Raw genomic sequence first — 26,014 nt, 5'->3', positions numbered from 1 at the left:
CTGTCAAACATGACGAATCACGCCAACCTGACGACCAAATAAAGTTCCGGACTTTCAGCGACGACCAGCGATGTCACAGCGGGATCCTGATCGCTGCTGCGTGTCAAACACGAGATCGCTATCCAGGACGCTGCAACGTCACGGATCGCTGTCGTTCTCGTTGGTAAGTTGCTTAATGTGACGGTACCTTTAGATATTGTCTGTCTGTATGGGCACTTGTCCCACATAAAAATTACAACTTGATTGTAGAGATCCCATGTGCCAGCCATGAAAATACTAGTGAAGAAGTCATATGCAAATTAGGCTGGAAGTGCACTGGGGGTTGGATTTCTCACTTCTTCCACCAAAATGCAATCAAAGCATCATATTTGCCACAAAATTACACAAAAAAAACCCTACAGCTTATCGCTCAAAAAACAAGATTCCACATGGCTCCATTGATGAGGGGAAAAAAATATGGATCTCAGAAAAACAAATCAAATGTTATTGAAGTTTGGTATCTCCGTCCTTGTACTAACCTGACTAATATTGCCAGTTCATTTTTACTGTTGACGTGTAAACAAAACCTATAGAACAATAGCACATTTTATGTTTCTCACCATTCAACTGCACTTGGCATTTCATTAAGTAGCTTGTGCTCTTCATGAACTTGGCTCCGTTTACTCTGTCAAGACTGAAGTAGTGTGAGCTTGAGCTATAGCAGTCTTGATGAATCAGCCCCCTATATATTGTAGAAAGTACAAATAAAACCAAATTATAGCCTTATAACACCTTTGCTATTATAGTAGCACCACTGTTAATTGATTTTCTTTTTTCTTCTGAAAATGTGAGACTCCTTAACGTATTTTATGCAGAGATCATGGAACTGAAAACCCTCAAAGGCCTAGCGCTTCATGACATTCTCACTGAAGTGCATGTCTATGTACACAGAGGTAAAATAGAAAAGCTAAATGATTTGGTTCTCATTAAATAAGCCTGTAATAAGAAGTAATAAATTATAAATATAGCTGTATAGATATGCACTTCTCAAAAAAATAAAGGGAACACTTAAAGGGAACCTGTCACCCCGTTTTTTGAGATTGAGCTATAAATACTGTTAAATAGGGCCTGCGCTGTGTGTTCCTATAGTGTATGTAGTGTACCCCGATTCCCCACCTATGCTGAGATATAACTTACCAAAGTCGCCGTTTTCGCCTGTCAATCAGGCTGGTCAGGTCGGGAGGGCGTGGTGACATCGCTGGTTCTTCCTCAGCTTTACGTTGGTGGCGTAGTGGCGTAGTGGTGAACAAGCAGCGCGCGATCTGCGCTGTAATCCCTTGCATCGGTGGGGGCGGCCATCTTCCTGGGGCCGCGCGTGCGCAGATCGAGTGCTCTGCTGCACGGGGCTTCAGGAAAATGGCCGCGGGATGCCGCGCGTGCGCATTAGAGATCGCGGCGGCCATTTTCCCAAAGCCGAGTTTGCATCTCGGCTTTGGGAAAATGGCCGCCGCGATCTCTAATGCGCACGCGCGGCATCCCGCGGCCATTTTCCTGAAGCCCCGTGCAGCAGAGCACTCGATCTGCGCACGCGCGGCCCCAGGAAGATGGCCGCCCCCACCGATGCAAGGGATTACAGCGCAGATCGCGCGCTGCTTGTTCACCACTACGCCACCAACGTAAAGCTGAGGAAGAACCAGCGATGTCACCACGCCCTCCCGACCTGACCAGCCTGATTGACAGGCGAAAACGGCGACTTTGGTAAGTTATATCTCAGCATAGGTGGGGAATCGGGGTACACTACATACACTATAGGAACACACAGCGCAGGCCCTATTTAACAGTATTTATAGCTCAATCTCAAAAAACGGGGTGACAGGTTCCCTTTAAACAACAGACTATAGCTCCAAGTAAATCAAACTTTTGTGAAATCAAACTGTCCACTTAGGAAGCAACACTCTTTGACAATCAATTTCACATGCTGTTCTGCAAATTATTATTTATTATTATAGCGCCATTTATTCCATGGCGCTTTACATGTGAGGAGGGGTATACATAGTAAAAACAGGTACAATAATCTTGAACAATACAATGGAAATGGAATACACAACAGATGGAAATATTGGTAATTATCAAGACACACTCAATAAAGGAGTGGTTCTGCAGATGGGGACGATAGACCACATGTCAGTACCAATGCTTTCTCTAGTCACCTTCCACGACCGCATAGGAGGATGTCTCCATTACCTAATGAGGGACAGGAAGCACGAGAGGTTAAAATCCCCTCCTCCCTCCAAATCGCCAGTGTCTTTCCTGTCCCCCATGGGGCATGGAGAGGTTCTTGTATGCTGCGTGGCCGGCGACTGCAGTGTACCTGTTTTTTCCTGCGGGGCAGTGGTGGTCGGGGCTCTGCCTTCCTCCTCTTCCTGCTTCTCCCGTCTCCCCTGGACTCGGGACCTTCCTGGCCCACCTGCGCCTCTGCGGAGGTAAAGCGGGCCAGTGATCCCCGGCAGTGGCCTCCATGAGCTCACCGCCTTGTCCTCCTCTCCTGCTGCAGCGTTCAGCTTCCCGGAAGTAACGTCATCGTTGCGCGCGCGTCACTTCCGGTCCTGTGCTCTTTGCTGGAACTCAAGTTGGAGCGCATACACTTCTTGGTTCGGCCTCCTAGCTCCCTCAGGACTACCACACAGAGCACGCCTTTCCATGTGAAGGCCTGCTCCAGGACCCGGGGAGGAGGAGGGGAACCTGATTGACCTGCGCTGGATTTATTTATATATAAACCAGCCTGAAGACGCTTCCAGGTAAGACAGATCCCTATCACAATGGATGGTGCTTCCTGCCCTGCGTCTGCAGAGCCCAGCGCTGCCCCTGCTCCAGTAAGTCCGTTGCGGGGTGGGTCCGAGGCTAGGATTAGTGGGGGTCCTTCTGATCCCTACTCCACTCTCCCTCTCTTTTTTTCAGGGAGACAAGTCTGCTCAGATAATCCCGGCCAAAAAGATGTCTAAATGTGCAATCTGCAATGTACAGCTTCCCTTCTCTACTGGAGAAAAAGCTGTGTCAGGGGTGCACGGATAAAGTTGTCAGAGCCGAGCAGCCTTCCCTCCTTGACGAAATCCAGGCCCTAGTCAAGCATGAAGTACAAACCTCTCTAGTCGCCTTCAATCCTCCTACACCGCCACAGTGTCCCCCTCTCTCTAAAAAAAAAAAGGCCTCTGAATCCGATCACTTGTTTTCATCTTCTTCTGAGAGATGGGGTGAATCTTCATCTCCTAAATTTGCGGAGGCAAGAAAATATTTTTTTCTCCTCTGATTATACGGACGAGTTAGTAATGGCTGTCCGTAACACGATGGGGTTACAGGAGGAATCTGTTCCTCAATCTATACAGAATAAAATGTTCGGAGGATTGAAATCTGAGAGACAGATGGGGTTCCCGGTGCATAAAAATATCTTGAATTTAATATCTCAGGAGTGGGAGCTCCCGGAGAAACGCCTATCCACCCCCTCTGAAATTAAACACAGGTTTCCCTTAGAGGCAGGTTCCCCTTCATGGGACATACCTAAAGTGGACATACAGGAGGCAAGGGTAGCAAAGAAAACCTCTCTCCCCTTTGAGGACTCCTCACAGTTGAGAGATCCGCTAGACAGAAAGATGGAAAGCTTATTAAAAAAGTCATGGGAAACATCCACCTTGGGGTTAAAATCTAATATTGCTGCCACCTGTGTTGCCAGAGCCCTGTCTCGTTGGATGGACGAGCTGGAGAAACATATTGTTCCGGGTACCTCCAGAGGGGAGCTATTGGACTCTCTTCCCATGCTCCAAAAGGCCTCCGCTTTCTTAGCGGACGTCTCTATGGAGTCTATTAGAATTGCAGCCAGATCCTTAGTCTAGTCTAATTCTGGCCGTAGGGCCCTCCGGCTTAAAATGTGGAGCTGCGATGTTACCTCCAAAATTTAGCTGTGCTCAATTCCTTTTAAAGGTGATTATCTTTTCGGGCCCACTCTGGATGAAATTCTGGAAAAGGCCACAGATAGAAAAAAGGCCCTTCCAGAACAGAAGCCGGTCAGAAAACGTGTTTTTTTTATTTATTTATTTATTTATTTTTATCATCGCTTCATTGGGGGACAGAGGTAACCATGGATGTATGCTGCTGTCGCTAGGAGGCTGACACTATGCAAAAAAAGGTAAATGGCTCCTCCTCTGCAGTATACACCGACCGACAGGCAGGAAGTACCTCAGTTTAAGCTTAGTGTCTATAGGAGGCAGACCTGGATCTGTTCCCAGATCCGCAGCTAATCCTTTTTTCCTTACAGGTATTGTTGTGTTTTATTAATAATTTCCCTTTGTCTTTCAGATACAGTTTCAGGGAAACGGGGTGTAATTTCTCACTTTGCCTTCCCATATTAGGCAGCTGAGCAAGCAGTGTGGTGTCCCCCACATCGCAACTCTCAGGCCCGCTGGCAGGACTTTATCCCCTGTCACCTTCATGGGTGCTCCAGGGCTGATTCCGGTGGCAAGTCCTTGCCATTTCCCTCCTCACCCCTCTCCTCGGAGAGGGCTGAGAGGAAGACGGTGGTCACCAGCGGTGGCCTCCCCCTTGTAAGGGGTTGATGCCGTCTTTTGCACCGTCCGGAGACGGTGCGGGAAGGAGGATCCCGGTTTCCAGTGACCCTCACCCTTCCTGAGGGCTCCTGATGTGATCCTCGTCAGTGAAGAGGGATTCGGGACTCACCTTTTACAGGTATGTTCTTTTCTCTGTCCCTGGCAGCTACCCGCCTGCCTCACCGTTTACCCGCGGAACGCTGCACAGAACATGACGTCACTGAACAACAACGGCCACCTTTTCCTCAGCTAGTGCTTCGTTACCGCCCTCCGCATTAAGCGTGCATATTTATCGCGCGCTTTTCTCCCTATCAAGGGGCCTCCCCCCTACCCGGTGCATTTCTCCGAAGGCACAGTCAATGGAAGGGCCCCTATTCCCACTAGACGCAGACTAGGACCTTCGTTTACCGGCCCTGCCACTGCGGGTGCCGAGACTGCACATAATTCCATGTCCTTTGCTATTTTAGTCCCCAACTTTGGGGCCCCCACTTCTTGACACTGTCAGATGTGGCCAATTTTCATACCGGGCTAGGACCTTATAATGCCAATTTCCGGTCCTGTCATTGTCGGTGTGGAGGCTTCACATAATTATATGTACCCATTAATTTAGCCTCCGGCGTCGGGGCCCTTTCCCCGGACTCTGTGTAGCCGCGGTCGCCTTCCGCATAGCCACGCCCTGTTACGGGACTTTCTTCTCATTAGGGCACGCCGTACGCTGAGGCCCCGTCTCCTGGCCTAATGAGAGAGTGTTTTTTCTCTATCCCTCTCTCCCGATACATGCCCCCCACAGGGAGGGGGGGGGGGGGGACATAATGTATCTCAGATTGAGTGAAGATTCGAAACCATATGAAGAATCGTGCAGCCACCATCGCCTTCCGAAGGGCACAAAAGGCGTCCATCGTTATCCTACTGGTTCTGGGGACACTGCGGCCTGAACATTGACAGCCGTCTCTGTTATCAGGTAGGACCAGCTCAGACTGGTTATTTTCTCTCTTCACAAGGGCTTAGCTCTCCCAGCTGTAGCCCTAGCCTATTACTTATCCCCAATCTCAGGGAGGCCCATTCCTGTCCCTATAATCCGCGATGCTTGTGCCATCCGTACAAGAGCAGTGGCATTCAGATAAACCCTCTAACACCTGGGATGAGAGCACTCCCCTCCTTGCCAGGTCACAGTCGTTCTCAGATCTGACCAAACTCTCACAATCCCTGGTCCAGGTCCTGGAGCGTCCTTCACGTTTGTCTTCTGCCACCAGTGCTCCGAACACCTCTCACGGTGATTCGCACGCACCTGACTGCGACCTTCACAGGGACAGATCGCGTACAAAGCAATAGAACCGGCTGGTCCCTCTACTTTATCCTGGATGCATTCCTCATCCCATGCCCCTCCATGGAGGCGGTTTTTGGGGCGGATATGGATTCCCAGTCTGAGTCCGATATGGACCAGTCGTGAACGATGCAAGATATGCTCAATAACCTCATCGTGGCAAAATACCAAATATCTGAACCTACGGGAGGATGAGGCTCCTGCTCACGAGCACTCCGTTACTTTCACATGGGTAAAAATGTTTTTCCCGGAAATTTCCCTGATAGGGGAACTTGTCATGACTATGTCTAACACTGGGAACACTCTGAAAAGTGCCTCCCAGGTAGGAGGAAGCTACACATCCTCTACCCCTTTAGACCAGGCCTTCTTGATAAATGGGCAGAATCCCTAAGGTGGATCCGCCTGCTTCTTGCCTGTCTTCCTAGACAGCCTTGTCTCTACTGATCAGTGCATCCCTTAAGGATTCTATAGACAGATTAAATTCTTGGTTAAGTCAGCCTTGGAGGCAGCTGGCGCCCCTCTCTCTCTATCCCACATTTGCCTACACCTAGGTGTCAAATTCCATGTCTGTCGGGGCAAGAATGCTTTGTCAAGGTAGTCTAGCGGCCGCTTCTCCGGATGGGAGGCCAGATCTGGCAGATCAGATTGCCCATGCCAGCAAATATCTCGTGTCCGCTCCCCTTTTGATGCGGCTGGTTGTTCCGGCACGACTACCGGCAGCATCGTTTCCATACGTCGCATTCTCTGGCCTCACTAGTTTTGCTTTCCAAGTCTCTAGATCTTTTGGATCCAAGCTGGATCAATAGTTTCGGATGCCACTGGCGGGGAAAAACACCTCGCTTTTCCAGTCTAAACCTAATGTCCTTTTACTAGGAAAAGGTTGCTTCAACCTCGAGAGAGATGGCGACTTCCGGCTACAATGTCGACCGTTCTCCTCCCCCAGGAAGAAGTTTCCTTTTGTTTTTTCGCCCGTCAAGACATACGTCGCAGGCCCCAGCAAGTCTTCAGGCAGTCTAACAGGCCATTCACAGAAGTGATCGTACCCGTCCCCAGGAACGTACTGTTCTCGGGGTTCTATTCTTTCTTAGTCACGAAGAAAAGCAGAAGGCTGCTCCAGTTTTAGTCCTCGAGCGATTTACCGGTCACGTTCGGTCCGGTCTTTTCAGGACGATGTACCTAAGTTCGGTAATCACTTTCATGGACTCGGGAGAATTTTCCTCACATTCTTGTTTGTGTTTAGCTTCAGAGGCTCCTATGATGTGCGATCCAGGAGGGTCCTTATCAGTTCACGGCCCTCCCCTTCATCCTAGCCTCTGCTCCCAGACTATTTATGTCATGGCAGCGGTCAGGGTCACTCTTCTATCCAAGGGATTTTTCATATTTCCCTACTTAAACGATCTTCTGATCAATGAGCCGTCCCGCTGAGACTGCAACCAGAGTCTTCAGTTTACTCTACATATCCGGGTCCATCTCAGCTAGATTATAAACAGAGAAAAGTCCTCCCTCACCTTTGCTCAGTACTTGGTGTTCCTAGGTATGGGTTCGACATGACCCAAGCCTGTCTCTTCCTTCCAAAGGAGGGTTTTCATCCCTCTGCCAGGGGTTTCTGTACTCTAAAGCGATCAGCTTCTCTTCTCCTATGGTCCTGCATAGGGTTTCTAGGGGAAATGGATTGTCGCCTCGGAAACCGTTCCTTTTGCCCAGTTCCATGCCCGCCCCCTTCAGCAGGCTCCCAGATCATCTGCACGGACAATCCTGTGCTTCTTCCTCTGAGTGAGGCAGTGTTTCATCTGGTGACTCCGTCGACATCAGTTCTATAAAGGAAGTTCCTCTTTCCTCTCTATTGGCAGGTTTTCACCAACAACGCCAGTCTCATCTTTTGCGGAGCCGTTTTTTCTTTGTCACACAGCGCAGAGCCACTGGAACGCCAAAGAGACAATGCCACGGCCGAGGTTTACATAAACTGTTACGGTGGTACTCGCATCAAACAAGCAAAGTCAGAGTTAACAAGGATTCTGCGAGAGGCAGAATGTAAGGTTTCGGCCATATCAGCCATGCACATTCCGAGCGTAGGAAACCGGGTAATCAATTTTCTGAGCCATCTGGTCTCGCTTCGGGCAGCCAATGGCTCAGCCCCTCTGTCTTCATCCATATATGCTAAAATGGGGTTCTCCGGACGTTGTCCTCGTGGCGTCTTGGATAAACCACAAGGTTTCTTGGTTCGTAGCCAGATCCTGGGACCTGCTAGCCACCGTTTGCAATGCTCTAGTAATATCTTAGTCACAATTCCATCTGCTCTCTCCTTTTCCGTCTCCCCCTCGGCCCTAGAGTTGTGAAAAAGATAAAGGAAGAAGGGATCCCTATATTGCTGTTATCTTCGGATTGGCCAAGAAAGGCCCGGTGAATATGTTCATAGACACCCCTTGGAAGCTTCCAGGCCGTCCAGATCCTCTCTCTCAAGGTTCCCTCTTCCACCAGAGTTCATAGTCTCTGTCTTTAACAGCATGGCCATTGAGGCCATAGTCCTGGGGGCAGCTGGTTTTTCCCAGGCTGGTCATTCAGACCATGATTGGGACCGGGAAACCAGCATCCTTGCGTATCTACTACAAATACTGAAAGGCCTTCTTTTGGTGGAGTATGGAGAAGGGTCTGGTCCCTATGTCCGTTTTCCTTTCATTCTTGGTTTACTTCAAGGAGTCGCCCACCTGGCTCCTCCTTATTGTCCTCCGATAAATCCATGGGATTTTAATCTAGTCTTAGGCGCCATTCAACACATGACATTTATCTTTGTTCAATTATGTCCATCAGGAGAGTTTCCAAGTTAGCGGCATTGTCCTGCCATTCCCCGTTCCTGATCCTATATCAGGACAAGGTGGTTCTCAGGCCTGGCCCTTCCATTCTTCCCGAGGTGGTCTTTTCCTTTCTCATTAATGAAGTCATTGTCCTTCCTTCTGTGTCTCTCCAGTCCATCCCCTGGAGAAGTCCCTCTACAAGCTGGATTCTGTCACAGCTCTCCGAGTCTACCTTTCAAGGACTGCTCCCTTTCGTCAATATGATTCCCTGCTCATCATCTCTGAAGGTTGCCTTAAAGGGCTCCTAGCTTCTAGTTTCTCTATCGCCGTGAGGCAGTCCGCTTCCAGGACAAACAGCCTCTTCCGACGGTGCAGGCTCCTCTGGGGCTGAAGGCTCACTCCGCCTTGCGGTAGGGGCCTCCTAGGCTGTTTGTCACCAGGATTTTGCTTTCCAGACTGTAAGGCCGCAACCTGGTCATATTTGCCCTCTTTTGTTAGTCTTTACAGGGTTCATACCATGCCTCGTCTGATGCAGGCCTGGGAAGGAAGGTGCTGCTGGTTGCGGTTTTGCACCGACCGACCTGAACCCATTTATTCCTTGAATCTTCCTGTTTCCCATCCTAGTAGGGACTGCTTTGGGACGTCCCATGGTTACCTGTGTCCTCCAATGAAGCGATAGAGGGATTTTTGGTACTCACCGTAAAATCTTTCTTGGAGCCTTCATTGGGGAACACAGCACCCTCCCTAACTGTTTGTACCATTAATGTGCCTTTGTTGGTGCATTGGCACATATGTTGTACCATTATTTGATCTATGTGTTTTCATGTTGGATTGGTACATATGTGGTACCATTATTTGGTCTATGTGCCTCTGTTGATGGATTGGTTACATATGTTGAGTTTTGGTTGCTTCTCCTACTGCTTTAACACTAACTGAGGTACTTCCTGCCTGTCGGTCGGTGTATACTGCAGAGGAGGAGCCATTTTCCTTTTTTTGCATAGTGTCAGCCTCCTCACGACAGCAGCATACACCCATGGTTGCCTGTATCCCCCAATGAAGGCTCCAAGAAAGATATTACGGTGAGTACCAAAAATCCCTCTTTTCGTGCCCCCCAATCTAATACCCCTCAAACAAGAGGTAAAGAGAAAACTGGGCGATGGAGCTATGCTAAGGGAAAAATATCCTCATTTCCCAGCAACTGCAAGATAAATTACTCCGTCCTGGTGGGGGGGAGGCTCACAAACTTCATCCATCATTGGCGGGCCATTACCAATTGTCAATGGGTACTCAATGATATTCAGGAGGACCTTCTCATAGAATTCATATCCTCCCACCCCGACCCCTCAGGGAGAACATACAATGATGATGACAGGCCTTGGGGACCTCCTAAAATCAAATGCAATCTCCACAGTACCCCCGAGGAATGGGGTTCAGGCCATTACTCTCGTCTCTTCCTGGTAAAGAAGCCATCAGGGGAGGCGCAAGTCATAATAAATCTAAAAGATCTCAATTGTCATATCCTATACCGCAGGTTCAAAATGGAATCGGTGAAATCTGCTATTCCCCTGATAGGTCAAAATTTTTTCATGGCAACCATCGACCTAAAGGTTGCCTACTTTCATGTGCCGATTCATCCCCGGCACAAAAAGTATCTCAGGTTTGCAATACAGTTCAATCAACAAGTGAATAATTTTCAATTCAAAGTGCTCCCTTTCTACATTTCTTCAGCGCCGAGAGTATTCTCCAGGATAATGGCAGAGGCAGTGTCTCACATCCGGAGTCAGGGAGACTGTATTGTTCAATACCTGAACGATCTGCTGCTTATAGCCCCCTCGGCTCAGATTCTCAACGATCATATTTCAAAAACTCTCGACATTCTCAAAACCTTGGGGTGGCTCCCAAATCTGAGGAAGTCCCAGCTACAGCCTTCCAAATCTGAGGTTTCTGGGGGTTCTGTTAGACTCAGTCATACAGAAATCGTTTCTCCCAGAAGATCATCGAGCGATAATAGAGAAGGCTATAGATCTCAGAGAGGACAGATCTCCGACTCTACGGAAAAGCATGTCGGTCCTAGGCTCTATGACTGCTTGTATTCAATCGGTATCTTGGGCTCAGGCCCATTCCAGAACCCTTTAAGCCCACATCCTCGCAAACTGGGACGGAAATCTGGGTTCCCTGAACAAAAGAGTACACACTCCGGGGCGCGTGAAGGCATCCCTAGCATGGTGGTTGAACCCCAGAAATATCCACAGGGGGGTGTGAGCTGGTCACAATCCCCCCTTGTAACAAACGACGCCAGCAAACGGGGCTTGGGGGCAGTAATTTTGCATATTCCCTTCCAGGGATGCTGGAATCAGGCAACAAACGCCAGATCCTCCAACTTCAGGGAGTTGAAAGCAGTGGAGGAGGCTCTTCTAGTCGCAGGCGGCCTAATATCGGGGAATCCTGTCAAGATTTATTTGGACAACATGACAACTGTTGCTCACCTCCGACATCAGGGGAGCTCAAAGTTCAACAGTTTAAGAAGCATCTCAAACCAAATATTCTGTTGGGCTAAAAAGAACCTTCTCTCTCACAGCCGTCCACTTGAAGGGGTCTTCCAACCTGCAGGTGGATTTCCTGAGTCGCCAGGACATTCAGCCAGGAGAATGGAGCCTGAACAGAAGAGTCTCCAGGATGTTGGTAAACAAAAGGGGTCTACCAGAAGTCGATTTATTTGCCTCAGACCAAAATTCATAGGTCCAAACCTTTTTTTCCCTGAATCCCAGGGACAATTCCAAAGGAGTGGATGCTCTTGTCCTGGCATGGAACTTCCGATTAGCCTACGCCTTCCCGCCAATCCCAATATTGTTGAAAACTATTCGAAAGATCCGAGAGGAACAGGTACCAACCATCCTAGTTGCTCCAGTATGGCCAAAAAAGAAGCTGGTTCAATCTCCTCATCAAACTACAGATAGACGGTCCAGTTCACCTGCCAGTAGATGCCGACCTTCTCCTTCAGGGGCCCTTCCAGCACCAGAATCCCCCAAAATTGAACCTAGCGGCCTGGTTACTGAGGCCCAGGTCCTAAATGCTAGAGGGCTGTAATTTCTACTTTGCTAACAAAAGTCCAGGAAGCCTGTTACTAATGCAATCTATGGTAAAGTGTGGAAAACATTCTCATCTTTCTGTCTACCTAATAAACCAGATCCACTCCATCCAAATATATCCCAAATATTGGACTTCCTTCAGCGTCGGTTAGTTAGGCCTTAGACCCATTACTCTAAAGGTTTAGGTTTCCGCTCTCAGCACTGTTTGTGACCAGGACCTGGCCAACCACCGTTCGATCAGAAGATTCATGGTATCAGTGTGAGGGTGATCTCTTAACCCCTTCCCGACCTTTGACGCCACGTAGGCGTCATGAAAGTCGGTGCCAATCCGACCCATGACGCCTATGCGGCGTCATGGAAAGATCGCGTCCCTGCAGATCGGGTGAAAGGGTTAACTCCCATTTCACCCGATCTGCAGGGACAGGGGGAGTGGTAGTTTAGCCCAGGGGGGGTGGCTTCACCCCCTCGTGGCTACGATCGCTCTGATTGGCTGTTGAAAGTGAAACTGCCAATCAGAGCGATTTGTAATATTTCACCCATTATAACGGGTGAAATATTACAATCCAGCCATGGCCGATGCTGAAATATCATCGGCCATGGCTGGAAATACTAGTGTGCCCCCACCCCACCCCTCCGATCGCCCCCCCACCCCCCCGATCTGGCCGGTACACTGCTCCGGCTCCCCTCCGCCCTGTGCTCCGCTCCCCCCCGTGCTCGTGTCCGCTCCCCCCGTGCTCCAATCACCCCCCCGTGCTCCAATCACCCCCCCTGCACTCCGATCCACCCCCCCCGTGCTCCGTTCCACCCCCCCGTGCTCCATTCCAGCCCCCCCGTGCTCCGTTCCACGCCCCCCGCGCTCCGTTCCACCCCTCCCGCGCTCCGATTCCCCCCCCCGTGCTCCGATCCCCCCCCCCCCCCGTGGTCCCCCCCCCACCCTATCATACTTACCGATCCAGCCGTGGTCCCGTCCGTCTTCTCCCGGGCGCCGCCATCTTCCAAAATGGCGGGCGCATGTGCAGTGCGCCCGCCGAATCTGCCGGCCGGCAGATTCGTTCCAAAGTGCATTTTGATCACTGAGATATAATCTATCTCAGTGATCAAAATAAAAAAAATAATAAATGACCCCCCCCCCTTTGTCACCCCCATAGGTAGGGACAATAAAAAAATAAAGAAATTTTTTTTTTTCCACTAATGTTAGAATAGGGTTAGGGTTAGGGGTAGGGTTAGGGGTAGGGTTAGGGGTAGGGTTAGGGTTAGGGGTAGGGGTAGGGTTAGGGGTAGGGGTAGGGTTAGGGGTAGGGTTAGGGCTAGGGTTAGGGGTAGGGTTAGGGGTAGGGTTAGGGTTAGGAATGTGCACACGTATTCTGGTCCTCTGCGGATTTTTCCGCTGCGGATTTGATAAATCCGCAGTGCTAAACCGCTGCGGATTTATGGCGGATTTACCGCGTTTTTTTCTGCGCATTTCACTGCGGTTTTACAATTGCGATTTTCTATTGGAGCAGTTGTAAAACCGCTGCGGAATCCGCACAAAGAAGTGACATGCTGCGGAATGTAAACCGCTGCGTTTCCGTGCAGTTTTTCCGCAGCATGTGTACAGCGATTTTTGTTTCCCATAGGTTTACATTGAACTGTACACTCATGGGAAACTGCTGCGGATCCGCAGCGTTTTCCGCAGCGTGTGCACATACCTTTAGAATTAGGCTATGTGCACACGGTGCGGATTTGGCTGCGGATTCGCAGCAGTGTTCCATCAGGTTTACAGTACCATGTAAACATATGAAAAACCAAATCCGCTGTGCCCGTGATGCGGAAAATACCGCGCGGGAACGCTGCGTTGTATTTTCCGCAGCATGTGAATTCTTTGTGCGGATTCCGCAGCGTTTTACACCTGTTCCTCAATAGGAATCCGCAGGTGAAATCCGCACAAAAAACACTGGAAATCCGCGGAAAATCCGCAGGTAAAACACAGTGCCTTTTACCCGCAGATTTTTCAAAAATGGTGCGGAAATATCTCACACGAATCCGCAACGTGGGCACATAGCCTTAGGGTTAGGGTTGGAATTAGTGTTGTGGTTAGGGGTGTGTTGGGGTTAGGGTTGTGATTAGGATTATGGCTACAGTTGGGATTAGGGTTAGGGGTGTGTTGGGGTTAGTGTTGGAGTTAGAATTGAGGGGTTACCACTGTTTAGGCACATCAGGGGTCTCCAAACGCAACATGGCGCCACCATTGATTCCAGCCAATCTCGTATTCAAAAAGTCAAATGGTGCTCCCTCACTTCCGAGCCCTGACGTGTGCCCAAACAGTGGTTTACCCCCACATATGGGGTACCAGCATACTCAGGACAAACTGCGCAACAATTACTGGGGTCCAATTTCTCCTGTTACCCTTGTGAATCTAAAAAAATGCTTGCTAAAACATAATTTTTGAGGAAAGAAAAATGATTTTTTATTTTCACGGATCTGTGTTGTAAACGTCTGTGAAGCACTTGGGGGTTCAAAGTGCTCACCACATATCTAGATAAGTTCCTTGGGGGGTCTAGTTTCTAAAATGGGGTCACTTGTGGGGGGTTTCTACTGTTTAGGCACACCAGGGGCTCTGCAAACGCAACGTGACACCCGCAGACCATTCCATCAAAGTCTGCATTTCAAAAGTCACTACTTCCCTTCTGAGCCCCGACGTGTGCCCAAACAGTGGTTTACCCCCACATATGGGGTATCAGCGTACTCAGGAGAAACTGGACAACAACTTTTGGGGTCCAATTTCTCCTGTAACCCTTGGGAAAATAAAAAATTCTGGGCTAAATAATTATTTTTGAGGAAAGAAAACGTATTTATTATTTTCACGGCTCTGCATTATAAACTTCTATGAAGCACTTGGGGGTTCAAAGTGCTCACCACACATCTAGATAAGTTCCTTTCAGGGTCTAGTTTCCAAAATGGGGTCACTTGTGGGGGGTTTCTACTGTTTAGGCACATCAGGGGCTCTGCAAACGCAACGTGACGCCCGCAGAGCATTCCATCAAAGTCTGCATTTCAAAACGTCACTACTTCAATTCCAAGCCCCGGCATGTGCCCAAACAGTAGTTTACCCCCACATATGGGGTATCACCGTACTCAGGAGAAACTGGACAACAAATATTGGGGTCAAATTTCTCCTGTTACCCTTGGGAAAAATAAAAAACTCTGGGCTAAATAATTATTTTTGAGGAAAGAAAACGTATTTATTATTTTCACGGCTCTGCATTATAAACTTCTATGAAGCACTTGGGGGTTCAAAGTGCTCACCACACATCTAGATAAGTTCCTTTGGGGGTCTAGTTTCCAAAATGGGGTCACTTGTGGGGGGTTTCTACTGTTAAGCCACATCAGGGGCTCTGCAAACGCAACGTGACGCCCACAGAGCATTCCATCAAAGTCTGCATTTCAAAACGTCACTACTTCACTTCCGAGCCCCGGCATGTGCCCAAACAGTGATTTACCCCCACATATGGGGTATCAGCGTACTCAGGAGAAACTGGACAACAACTTTTGGGGTCAAATTTCTCCTGTTACCCTTGGGAAAATAAAAAATTGCAGGCTAAAAGATCATTTTTGAGAAAATAATTTTTTTTTTTTTTTTCATGGCTCTGCGTTATAAACTTCTGTGAAGCACTTGGGGGTTCAAAGTCCTCACCACACATCTAGATTAGTTCCTTTGGGGGTCTAGTTTCTAAAATGGTGTCATTTCTGGGGGATCTCCAATGTTTAGGCACACAGGGGCTCTCCAAACGTGACATGGTGTCCGCTAATGATTGGAGCTAATTTTCCATTTAAAAAGCCAAATGGCGTGCCATCCCTTCCGAGCCCTGCCGTGCGCCCAAACAGTGGTTTACCCCCACATATGGGGTATCAGCGTACTCAGGACAAACTGGACAACAATATTTGGGGTCCAATTTCTCCTATTATCCTTGGCAAAATAGGAAATTCCAGGCTAAAAAATCATTTTTGAGGAAAGAAAAATTATTTTTTATTTTCATGGCTCTGCGTTATAAACTTCTGTGAAGCACCTGGGGGTTTAAAGTGCTCAATATGCATCTAGATAAGTTCCTTGGGGGGTCTAGTTTCCAAAATGGGGTCACTTGTGCGGGAGCTCCAATGTTTAGGCACACAGGGGCTCTCCAAACGCGACATGGTGTCCGCTAACAATTGGAGCTAATTTTCCATTCAAAAAGTCAAATGGCGCGCCTTCTCTTCCGAGCCCTGCCGAGTGCCCAAACAGTGGTTTACCCCCACATATGAGGTATCGGCGTACTCGGGAGAAATTGCCCAACAAATTTTATGATCCATTTTATCCTACTGCCCATGTGAAAATGAAAAAATTGAGGCGAAAAGAATTTTTTTGTGAAAAAAAAGTACTTTTTCATTTTTACAGATCAATTTGTGAAGCACCTGAGGGTTTAAAGTGCTCACTAGGCATCTAAATTAGTTCCTTGGGGGGTCTAGTTTCCAAAATGGGGTCACTTGTGGGGGAGCGCCAATGTTTAGGCACACAGGAGCTATCCAAACGCGACATGGTGTCCGCTAACGATGGAAATAATTTTTCATTCAAAAAGTCAAATGGCGCTCCTTCCCTTCCGAGCCTTACCATGTGCCCAAACAGTGGTTTACCTCCACATGTGAGGTATTGGTGTACTCAGGAGAAATTGCCCAACACATTTTAGGATCCATTTTATCCTGTTGCCCATGTGAAAATGAAAAAATTGAGGCTAAAAGAATTTTTTTGTGAAAAAAAAGTACTTTTTCATTTTTACGGATCAATTTGTGAAGCACCTGGGGGTTCAAAGTGCTCACTATGCATCTAGATAAGTTCCTTGGGGCGTCTAGTTTCCAAAATGGGGTCACTTGTGGGGGAGCTCCAATTTTTAGGCACACGGGGGCTCTCCAAACGTGACATGGTGTCCGCTAAAGAGTGGAGCCAATTTTTGATTCAAAAAGTCAAATGGCGCTCCTTCCCTTCCAAGCCCTGCCGTGCGCCAAAACAGTGGTTTACCCCCACATATGAGGTATCAGCGTACTCAGGACAAATTGGACAACAACTTTCGTGGTTCAGTTTCTCCTTTTACCATTGGGAAAATAAAAAAATTGTTGCTAAAAGATAATTTTTGTGACTAAAAAGTTAAATGTTCATTTTTTCCTTCCATGTTGCTTCTGCTGCTGTGAAGCACCTGAAGGGTTAATAAACTTCTTGAATGTGGTTTTGAGTACCTTGAGGGGTGCAGTTTTTAGAATGGTGTCACTTTTGGGTATTTTCAGCCATATAGACCCCTCAAACTGACTTCAAATGTGAGGTGGTCCCTAAAAAAAATGGTTTTGTAAATTTCGTTGTAAAAATGACAAATCGCTGGTCGAATTTTAACCCTTATAACTTCCTAACAAAAAAAAATTTTGTTTCCAAAATTGTGCTGATGTAAAGTAAACATGTGGGAAATGTTATTTATTAACTATTTTGTGTCACATATCTCTCTGGTTTAACAGAATAAAAATTCAAAATGTGAAAATTGCGAAATTTTCAAAATTTTCGCCAAATTTCCGTGTTTATCACAAATAAATGCAGAATTTATTGACCTAAATTTACCACTAACATGAAGCCCAATATGTCACGAAAAAACAATCTCAGAACCGCTAGGATCCGTTGAAGCGTTCCTGAGTTATTACCTCATAAAGGGACACTGGTCAGAATTGCAAAAAACGGCAAGGTCTTTAAGGTCAAAATAGGCTGGGTCTTGAAGGGGTTAAAGTGAGATCTATATGATTGTTTGTACCTGACCAAATATAAGCTGAGTGCGCGCTTAGAGGCCAAAGAATGTATCAGATACACAGAGACTGATACACACTCCTCTCTGTTAAAGTTGTTGCCAAACTGAACTTTATTCTTCTGAACAAAGGAAGATACTAGAAACAGGAAATGGGGGAGGTCGCACAACTTCTGAATAGTTAGTGTCACTCTTATTGGTTCATTCCAACTTCATTTCCAACTTCACTTCCATATATGGTATTTAGTCCAGTTCAATGTTCAGTGACGTCTTCACATTCCAAAAGTTCCTTCCAGTGTGCTGATGATCAGGAAATAGACTCCATCTTGCTACACCATATCTGAACTGACTTATATAAGGTTTAATAATTGATTTCATTAGCCATTTTCTCCTTCACATCAGCTCTAAGATCGCAGCCTAGGAAACAACCCATGGTACCCTCATGGGACTTGAATCTAGTCCTCGGGGGCTCACGCAAGCACCTTTTGAGCCCTTAACTTCCTGTTCTCCTCAATACCTGTCATACAAGGCTGCCTTTCTGGTAGTGATTACCACAGCGAGACGTGTGGGGGAGCTTCAAGCCTTATCGGTTAGAGAACCCTACTTGTTAATTACAGATGACTCTATAATTCTCTGGCTTGATCCATCTTTTCTGCCGAAGGTTCTCAGAACATTATTCTTCCTTCCTTCTGCCAGAACCCGGCAAACCCAAAAGAAGAAGAGTTCCATTCTCTCGATGTTAGACGGACTATTCTACATTATCTTGAACAAACTAGCTCTTTCAGAGTTGATCAAAACCTGTTTGTCCATCTGTCAGGTCAGAATAAAGGAAGGAAGGTGGCAAAAACTACTATTTCTAGTTGGATCAAAAGGGCCATACATGAAACCTATCTGGCCCAGAACTTGACTCCTCCAATCAAGATCAAGGCCCACTCTACAAGGTCTACTTCAGTGTCATGGGCAGAAAGAGCAGGCGCTTCCATCGAGCAGATCTGCAGGGCCGCAACATGGTCTTCACCACATACCTTTACCAAACACTACAGATTGGACTTATTGTCCAATAGGGATCTAGTCTTTGGACGGAAAGTTCTCCAGGCTATTGTCCCCCCCCAGTGCAGAATTGGTTGTTACTCCTCCTATGCTGTCGTGGAAGGTGACTAGAGAAAATAGAATTAGACTTACCAGTAATTCGGTTTCTAGGAACCTTCCACGACAGCCCTAATTCCCTCCCGTTCCTTGGATTTATCCTGGGTCCTTTAAGGTAGCTAGTGCTATGGTATCTGTTGTAAGTCACTGGTGATTTGTAGGGAGGAAGGACTTTTAACCTCGTGCTTCCTGTCCCCCGTTAGGGAATGGAGACATCCTCCTATGCTGTCGTGGAAGGTTCCTAGAAACCGAATTACCGGTAAGTCTAATTCTATTTTCTGGCTGATGTTTTGGTCACTTTTGAATGTTGTTTGTGCTTTCACAATGGTAGCATTAGGTGGACTCCACAACCCACACAAGTGGCTCAGGTAGTGCAGCTCATCTAGGCGAGCTGTGGCAAAAAGGTTTGCGGTGTCCAGAGGCTGGAGGCGCTACCTGGAGACGTGGAGGGGGCCATAGGAGGGCAACAACCCAGCAGCAGGACCGCTACCTCAGCCTTTCTGCAAGGAGGAACAGGAGGAGCACTGCCAGAGCCCTGCAAAATGATCTCCAGCAAGCCACAAATGTGCATGTCTGCACAAACTGTTAGAAACCGACTCCATGAGGATGGTCTGAGTGCCCGATGTCCACAGATGGGGGTTGTGCTCACAGCCCAGCACCATGCAGGACACTTGGCATTTGCCGCAGAACACCAGGATTGGCAAATTGTCCACTGGCGCCCTGTGCTCTTCACAGATGAAAGCAGATTCACACTGAGCACATGTGACAGACGTGACAAGAGTCTGGAGATGTCGTGGAGAGCGATCTGCTGCCTGCAACATCCTTCAACATGACCAGTGTGGCAGTGGGTCCGTAATGGTGTGGGGTGGCATTTCTTTGGAGGGCCGCACAACCCTCCATGTGCTCGCCCGACGTGTAGCCTGACTGCCATTAGGTACCGAGATGAGATCCTCAGACCGCTTGTGATACCATATGATGGTGTGGTTGGCCACATGCTTCTTGTAACATATATAGTGATACAGCCAGGAGTGTAAGACAGTGGCATAAATGCCAGGAAGGCGGAGGTCTCCTTGACCTTCACTTGTGCTGAGAAAGAATTAGGGCCCCATGGCCCACTTGCCTTCTGGTTTCATACCCCCATAAAAGTGAATATAGAGAGCTGTACACAATTCTGTTTTCTTCCGTTATTTCATACATATAGTTAGTTGACTGTCTTGGAGCTTATTGGTTTCAGATGTTTCATTTTTTCTTTGTCACGGTATCGCCCCCTGGGTATACTACTTCTGGGGCTAGTGCGTGTGTGTTGCATTTTCAAGATTATCACTACAATATAACTTCTTTGATATTGGCTTTGCCAAGGTGAGTTGTTTTTCTCTCCCATGAGTCAAAGCATGACGTCTGTGTGTTTCTCCTGGGTCCAGCTGGTGCAAAGTGCATACCTGATATCCTTGTTGTGCTGTGCTGAAGGGGGGAAATAAGCAGTGGGGACTCAGTCCTCAGTCAAATGCCATCTGTTTGTGACTGGTTTCTCTGGTGATTTTCCCCTATCTCAGAATGGTTCCCACAGCAACTGTATGAAGTTAATTATCTACCTGAATGGTGTAAGAAATCATTAGCTGTCCACCAGGGGGCGCTAAACACAAAGCTCTTATCTGGTGAACTAGTCTTATGTGCACATCAAGCCATCCTTCCTCTACTGTATAATGTCTGCAATGTAAAGTGCACTAACTGTTGTACTGCGCTGTATAATCATATGTTGCTACACTGCCTCTGAAATGAAGCAATATTACAAAAAGTCTTGATTTAAAAATTGCAATTATTTAACTGTGTCTCCATGATGATATAAACTTAGATTCTGCAGTTTTACTTATTTCTGTCCTTATGTATTTGGTAAGGGAGAAACAGCTTATTTGGACATATTCACAGATCTTGTGTGGTCCATTCTCTGACCGTGTCACAGATGTGAGAATCTGTTCTTGGCAAAAAGGAGGGAAAAGGAGTATGACTGCAGGATGTGTACGTAGTATCCTGCAACTGGAAGCTGCCAAGATGGGTGGAGAGCATTGGACTAAGCTAGTAGTTCTTGGAAAGCATCCTACCAAGTAAGCAAGCTAAAATGACCCTTTCTTACTTTTATTTTTTTTTTCTATTTTTCCCAGTGGATTTTCCTCCATCTGTTCGAATGCATTTGTTAACAAAGATGGCTGATATAGAGTAAGTACCGTGCACCCTTTTAGCGATGACTACACATTTCAGGTGAATTGTCACGGAGAAGATTTGCTTATATGTACATACATGTGTATACCCACTAATGTACCACTGTGACATACATATACATATATTATATATAAATTTTTTACACGTCTATGTATATACACTACTGTTCAAAGGTTTAGGGTCACTTAGTAATTTCCTTATTTTTGAACAAAAAGCACAGTTTTTTTTCCAATGAAGCTGACCTTAAATGATCCAGAAATACACTTTATACATTGTTAATGTGGTAAATGACTATTCTAGCTGCAAACGTTTGGTTTGTAATGCAATATCTTCATTGGTGTATAGAGGCCCATTTCCAACAACCATCACTTCAGTGTTCTTATGGTACTTGTTTGCTAACTGTGTAACAAGGCTAATGGATGGTTAGAATACCCTTGGAAACCCTTGTGCAAGTATGTTAGCACAGCTGAAAACAGTTTGGCTGATTAGAGAACCTATAAACCTGACCTCCCTTTGAGCTAGTTGAGAATCTGGAGCATTACATTTGTTGGTTCCATTAAACTCTCAAAATGGCCAGAAAAAAATAACTTTCATGTAAAACTCGACAGTCTATTCTTGTTCTTAGAAATGAAGGCTATTCCATGCGACAGATTGCCGAGAAACTGAAGATTTCCTACAACGGTGTGTACTGCTCCCTTCAGAGGAGAGCACAAACCGGCTCTAACCAGAGTAGAAAGGGAAGTGGGAGGCCCCGCTGCACAACTGAGCAACAAGACAAGTACATTAGAGTCTGTAGTTTGAGAAATCGACGCCTCACAGGTCCTCAACTGGCAGCTTCATTAAATAGTACACGCAAAACGCCAATGTCAACGTCAACAGTGAAGAGGCGACTCCGGGATGCTGGCCTTCAGGTCAAAGTGGCAAAGAAAAAGCCATATCTGAGACTGGCTAATAAAAGGAAAAGATTAATATGGGCAAAAGAACACAGACATTGGACAGAGGAAGATTGGAAAAAAGTATTATGGACAGACAAATCCAAGTTTGGTGTTTGGATCACACAGAAGAACATTTGTGAGACGCAGAACAACTGAAAAGATGCTGGAAGAGCATCTGATGCCATCTGTCAAGCATGGTGGAGGTAATGTGATGGTCTGGGGTTGTTTTGGTGCTGGTAAAGTGGGAGATTTGTCCAAGGTAAAAGGGATATTGAATAAGGAAGGCTATCACACTATTTTGCAATGCCATACCCTGTGGACAGCGCTTGATTGGAGCCAATTTCATGCTACAACAGGACAACGACCCAAAGCACCCCTCCAAATTATGCAAGAACGATTTAGGGAAGAAGCAGGCAGCTGGTATTCTATCTGTAATGGAGTGGCCAGCGCAGTCACCAGATCTCAACCCCATTGAGCTGTTGTGGGAGCAGCATGACCGTATGGTACGCAAAAAAGTGCCCGTCAAGCAAAACCAACGTGTGAGAGGGGCTTCTGGAGGCATGGGGTGAAATTTATCCAGATTACCTCAGCAAATTAACTGCTAAAATGCCAAAGGTCTGCAATGCCGGAATTGCTGCAATGGGAGCATTCTTTGACGAAAGCAAAGCTTGAAGGAGAAAATTATTATTTCAAATAAAAATCTTTTTTTTTGGAACCTTGTCAATGTCTGGACTAGATTTTCAATTCATTTGGCAACTCATTTGATTAATAAAAGTATGAGTTTTCATGGAAAACACAAATTGGGTGACCCTAAACTTTTGAACGGTAGTGTATATGCACAGTGCTCAAAATAATAAAGGGAACACTTAAACACCATGTAACTCCAAGTCAGTCACACTTCTGTGAAATCAACCTGTCCAGTTATGAAGCAACATCAATTGTGAATCAATTTCTCTTGCAATTGTGCAAATCGAGCAGACAACCGGTAGAAATGATAGGCAATTGCAGGGCAATTCCTATAAAGGAGTGATTCTGCAGGGAGTGTCAACAGACAATTTATCTGTTCTCATCCTATTTGGCTATCGTTATGGTCACTTTTTGCATTTTATCATTGCTCTCACCTCTGGCCCCTTTCTGGCACTGGATGGAATAGTACGTCCAATGCAATCAGTCGTGCTCCTGGGGAGAGCCGACACCCGGCACTAAATGCCAGGAGCAGTCACGGACCGCTACTAACACTTTAACCCCTGAAACACTGCGATCAAACATACAGCTCCATCACCGGATAAATAAAAAAGTTACAGCTTTCAGAATAAAGCGATGCAAAAATAAATATTTTTTATATTAAAGTTTTTATTGTACAAAAGCGTCAAAACAAAAAAATATAAACGAGGTATCGCAGTTATCGTACTGACCCGAAGAATAAAACTGCTTCATCAATTTTACCACACTGGAAACAGTATAAACACTCCCCAGCAAAAGAAATTCATGAATTGATGGTTTTTGTTCATTCTGCATCACAAAAATCGGAATAAAATGCAATCAAAAAATGTCATGTGCCCGAAAATGGTACCAATAAAAACATCAACTCGTCCCGCAAAAAGCAAGACCTCACATGATTCTGTGGGCCAAAATATGGAAAAATTACAGCTCTAAAAATGTGGTGATGCAAAAACTATTTTTTGCAATAAAAAGCGTCTTTTGGTGTGGAAAAGCTGCCAAACATAAAAACCCTCTATAAATAGTAAATCAAACCCCCCTTTATCACCCCCTTAGTTTTTGAAAAATAATAAAAATGTATTTAATTCCATTTTCCTGTTATGGTTAGTGTTGGGGTTAGGGTTTGGATAACGTTTAGGGTTGTCAGGGTTAGGGGTGTGGTTAGGGTTAGGGGTGTGTTGGGGTTAGGGGTGTAAAAATGAAAAATCACTGGTCAACTTTTAACCCTTAACTTCCTAACAAAAAAAAATGTTGGTTCCAGAATTGGGTTGATGTAAAGTAGACATGTGGGAAATGTTACTGAAGTATATTTTGTGTGACATACCTGTGTGATTTTAACCCCTTCATGACCTTGCCCTTTCCTGCTTTTGCATTCTCGTTTTTCGCTCCCCTCCTTCCCAGAGCCATAGCTTTTGTTTTTTTTCCGTCAAATCCCACACTTGTTTTTGTTTGACTTTTTTGCTAGGTTCACTGCATGCTAAAACTGGCCTGCCATTTTGATTATCCACGTCATTACGAGTTCATAGACGCCAAACATGTCTAGGTTTCGTTTTATCTAACTGGTAAAAAAAATTCCAAACTTTGGTTAAAATAATACATAAAAAATTGCGCAATTTTCCAATACTTGTAGCGTGTCCATTTTTCGTGATCAGGGGTCTGGTGAGGGCTTATTTTTTGCGTGCTGAGCTGGCGTTTTTAATGATACCATTTTGGTGCAGATGCGTTCTTTTGATCGCCCGTTATTACATTTTAATGCAATGTCACGGCGACCAAAAAAAAAAACGTAATTCTGGCGTTTCGATTTTTTTTTCTCGCTAGCCATTTAGCGATCAGGTTAATCCTTTATTTTTATTGATTAAGCGATTCTGAGCGCGGCGATACCAAATGTGTAGGTTTGATTTTTATTTTTGTTTTATTTTGAATGGGGCGAAAAGGGGGGTGATTTTAAACTTTTATGTTTTATTTTTTTCATATTTTTGTAAACTTCATTCTAAGTACGGTAGTTTTTCTCTTTCAGGTACAGATTGGCTTCTGGAACTAGTGAGAAGATTCAGCTTAGCTCCCTAATAGCTGCATTCCAGGTCACTCGCGATATGATTGTTGCGGAATCTTAGCGTGGGATGTGCAGCTCGATAGACGTGCAATCAAGGTTACTCAAGGACAGAACAAAAACTATTTAGCAAGAACATGCATATGAGGAGTTCTATTTTTGGAGCAGACACGGGATGATTGCATTTTTGGTTACAACATTTATACCGGATGGTTCCAGGGAGAATGAATATTAGACAACCTAACAGGTTTACTGCAGAAATAAACATCCTGAATATTTCTTTTGCTTTGTGTTTTTAGACTGTATGTCTGTATTCTGAAGTAGCAAACCTTGTGGCTGGGCTATGGAGTTTTTGTCGTGAGAATTCTTTAACACTTTTTCATTGCTGCAACTCTTTACTGAAATTATGTACTAGTTGTGTTATAGGCCGGCTCCTTGCCTTTGATGCGGGCTCGCTCCCCAAGCCTGCTTTTGTCTCGGCAAGTAGTGTCTGTGTTATTCAGCCATCGTGTATCTCAAACTCCGCTGTCAAGAGAGCTCATGGCTGTTAAACACACCATTAGTGAGCGTGTCATTCCAAGTGCCCATTGGCACGCCCAAGATGTCGATAGGTTGCTATGACAGACCTTAAGACCCCTGTTCCTATCATCTTGGTACTCTTGTGAATACCAGCCTGTTGCTGGCGTTTATAGGAAACCGTGATTTTCACTATTGCACTACTATGTATAGCACAAGCGACTGAACAATCACAGCTTCAAGTCCCCTAGGGGGAATATGATACAGTAAAAAGTAAATATAGATGTTTTAAAAAAAAAATATTAATTTCAAATCACCCCCTCCAGTTTTCACCTATTAAGAATTTTTTTAAAGAAAATTCACATTTGTCAAAATATAAAAGAAATGAATCCGATCAGTAAACTGCAGTAGAGAAAAAACAAAACAATTGCTTTTTTTGGCCTCCACAACATACAAATGTTTTGTTTGAATATTATTTGTGTATCTACCCCAAAGTGATATTTTATCCAATGTCTGAAGGAGTCTATATATGTGGAGGTGTCCAGTCTGATCTCTTCTTTGTTGTTAGGATCCCTTTTTCTTCAGTCCAGGTGGGTTCTGAATCTTCTGCATCATTGAAATATTCCGTCAGGCGCAGTCTCCTGAAAAAAACGTTCCATATCACTGCAGAGTTCAGTTTTATCCAGGGCCTTAGTAGGACAAAATGAGAGTCCTCTGGAAAGCATGGCCAGCTCCACTTTGTTGAGATTAATGACATCCAAGCCATCAGATACAATCCTATATGTTCCAACCCAATGGATAGGGATGAACACCTTGGTCACCTCAGAAAGACCTTTTTGAATCAGGGCTACCATCC

General features: G+C 46.0%; 1 protein-coding gene across 3 annotated transcripts in view; it reads left to right on the top strand.

Annotated features, from left to right (window-relative positions):
- The window catches only part of RFC5 (replication factor C subunit 5), a 95,307-nt gene extending 70,386 nt beyond the window's left edge, over positions 1-24,921 (top strand). For all 3 annotated transcript variants that reach the window (XM_069754606.1, XM_069754621.1, XM_069754613.1), the window contains 3 exons: positions 855-932; positions 20,880-20,934; positions 24,610-24,921. In XM_069754606.1, coding sequence (XP_069610707.1) covers positions 855-932; positions 20,880-20,934; positions 24,610-24,706 — 230 coding nt within the window. In that variant the 3' untranslated portion in view covers positions 24,707-24,921. The remainder of the gene's footprint in view (positions 1-854; positions 933-20,879; positions 20,935-24,609) is intronic.
- The last annotated feature ends 1,093 nt before the right edge of the window (positions 24,922-26,014 follow it).

The sequence above is a fragment of the Ranitomeya imitator genome, chromosome 1 (assembly GCF_032444005.1).
Source record: "Ranitomeya imitator isolate aRanImi1 chromosome 1, aRanImi1.pri, whole genome shotgun sequence".
NCBI lineage: Eukaryota > Metazoa > Chordata > Amphibia > Anura > Dendrobatidae > Ranitomeya > Ranitomeya imitator.
This window is presented reverse-complemented; position numbering and strand designations above follow the sequence as displayed.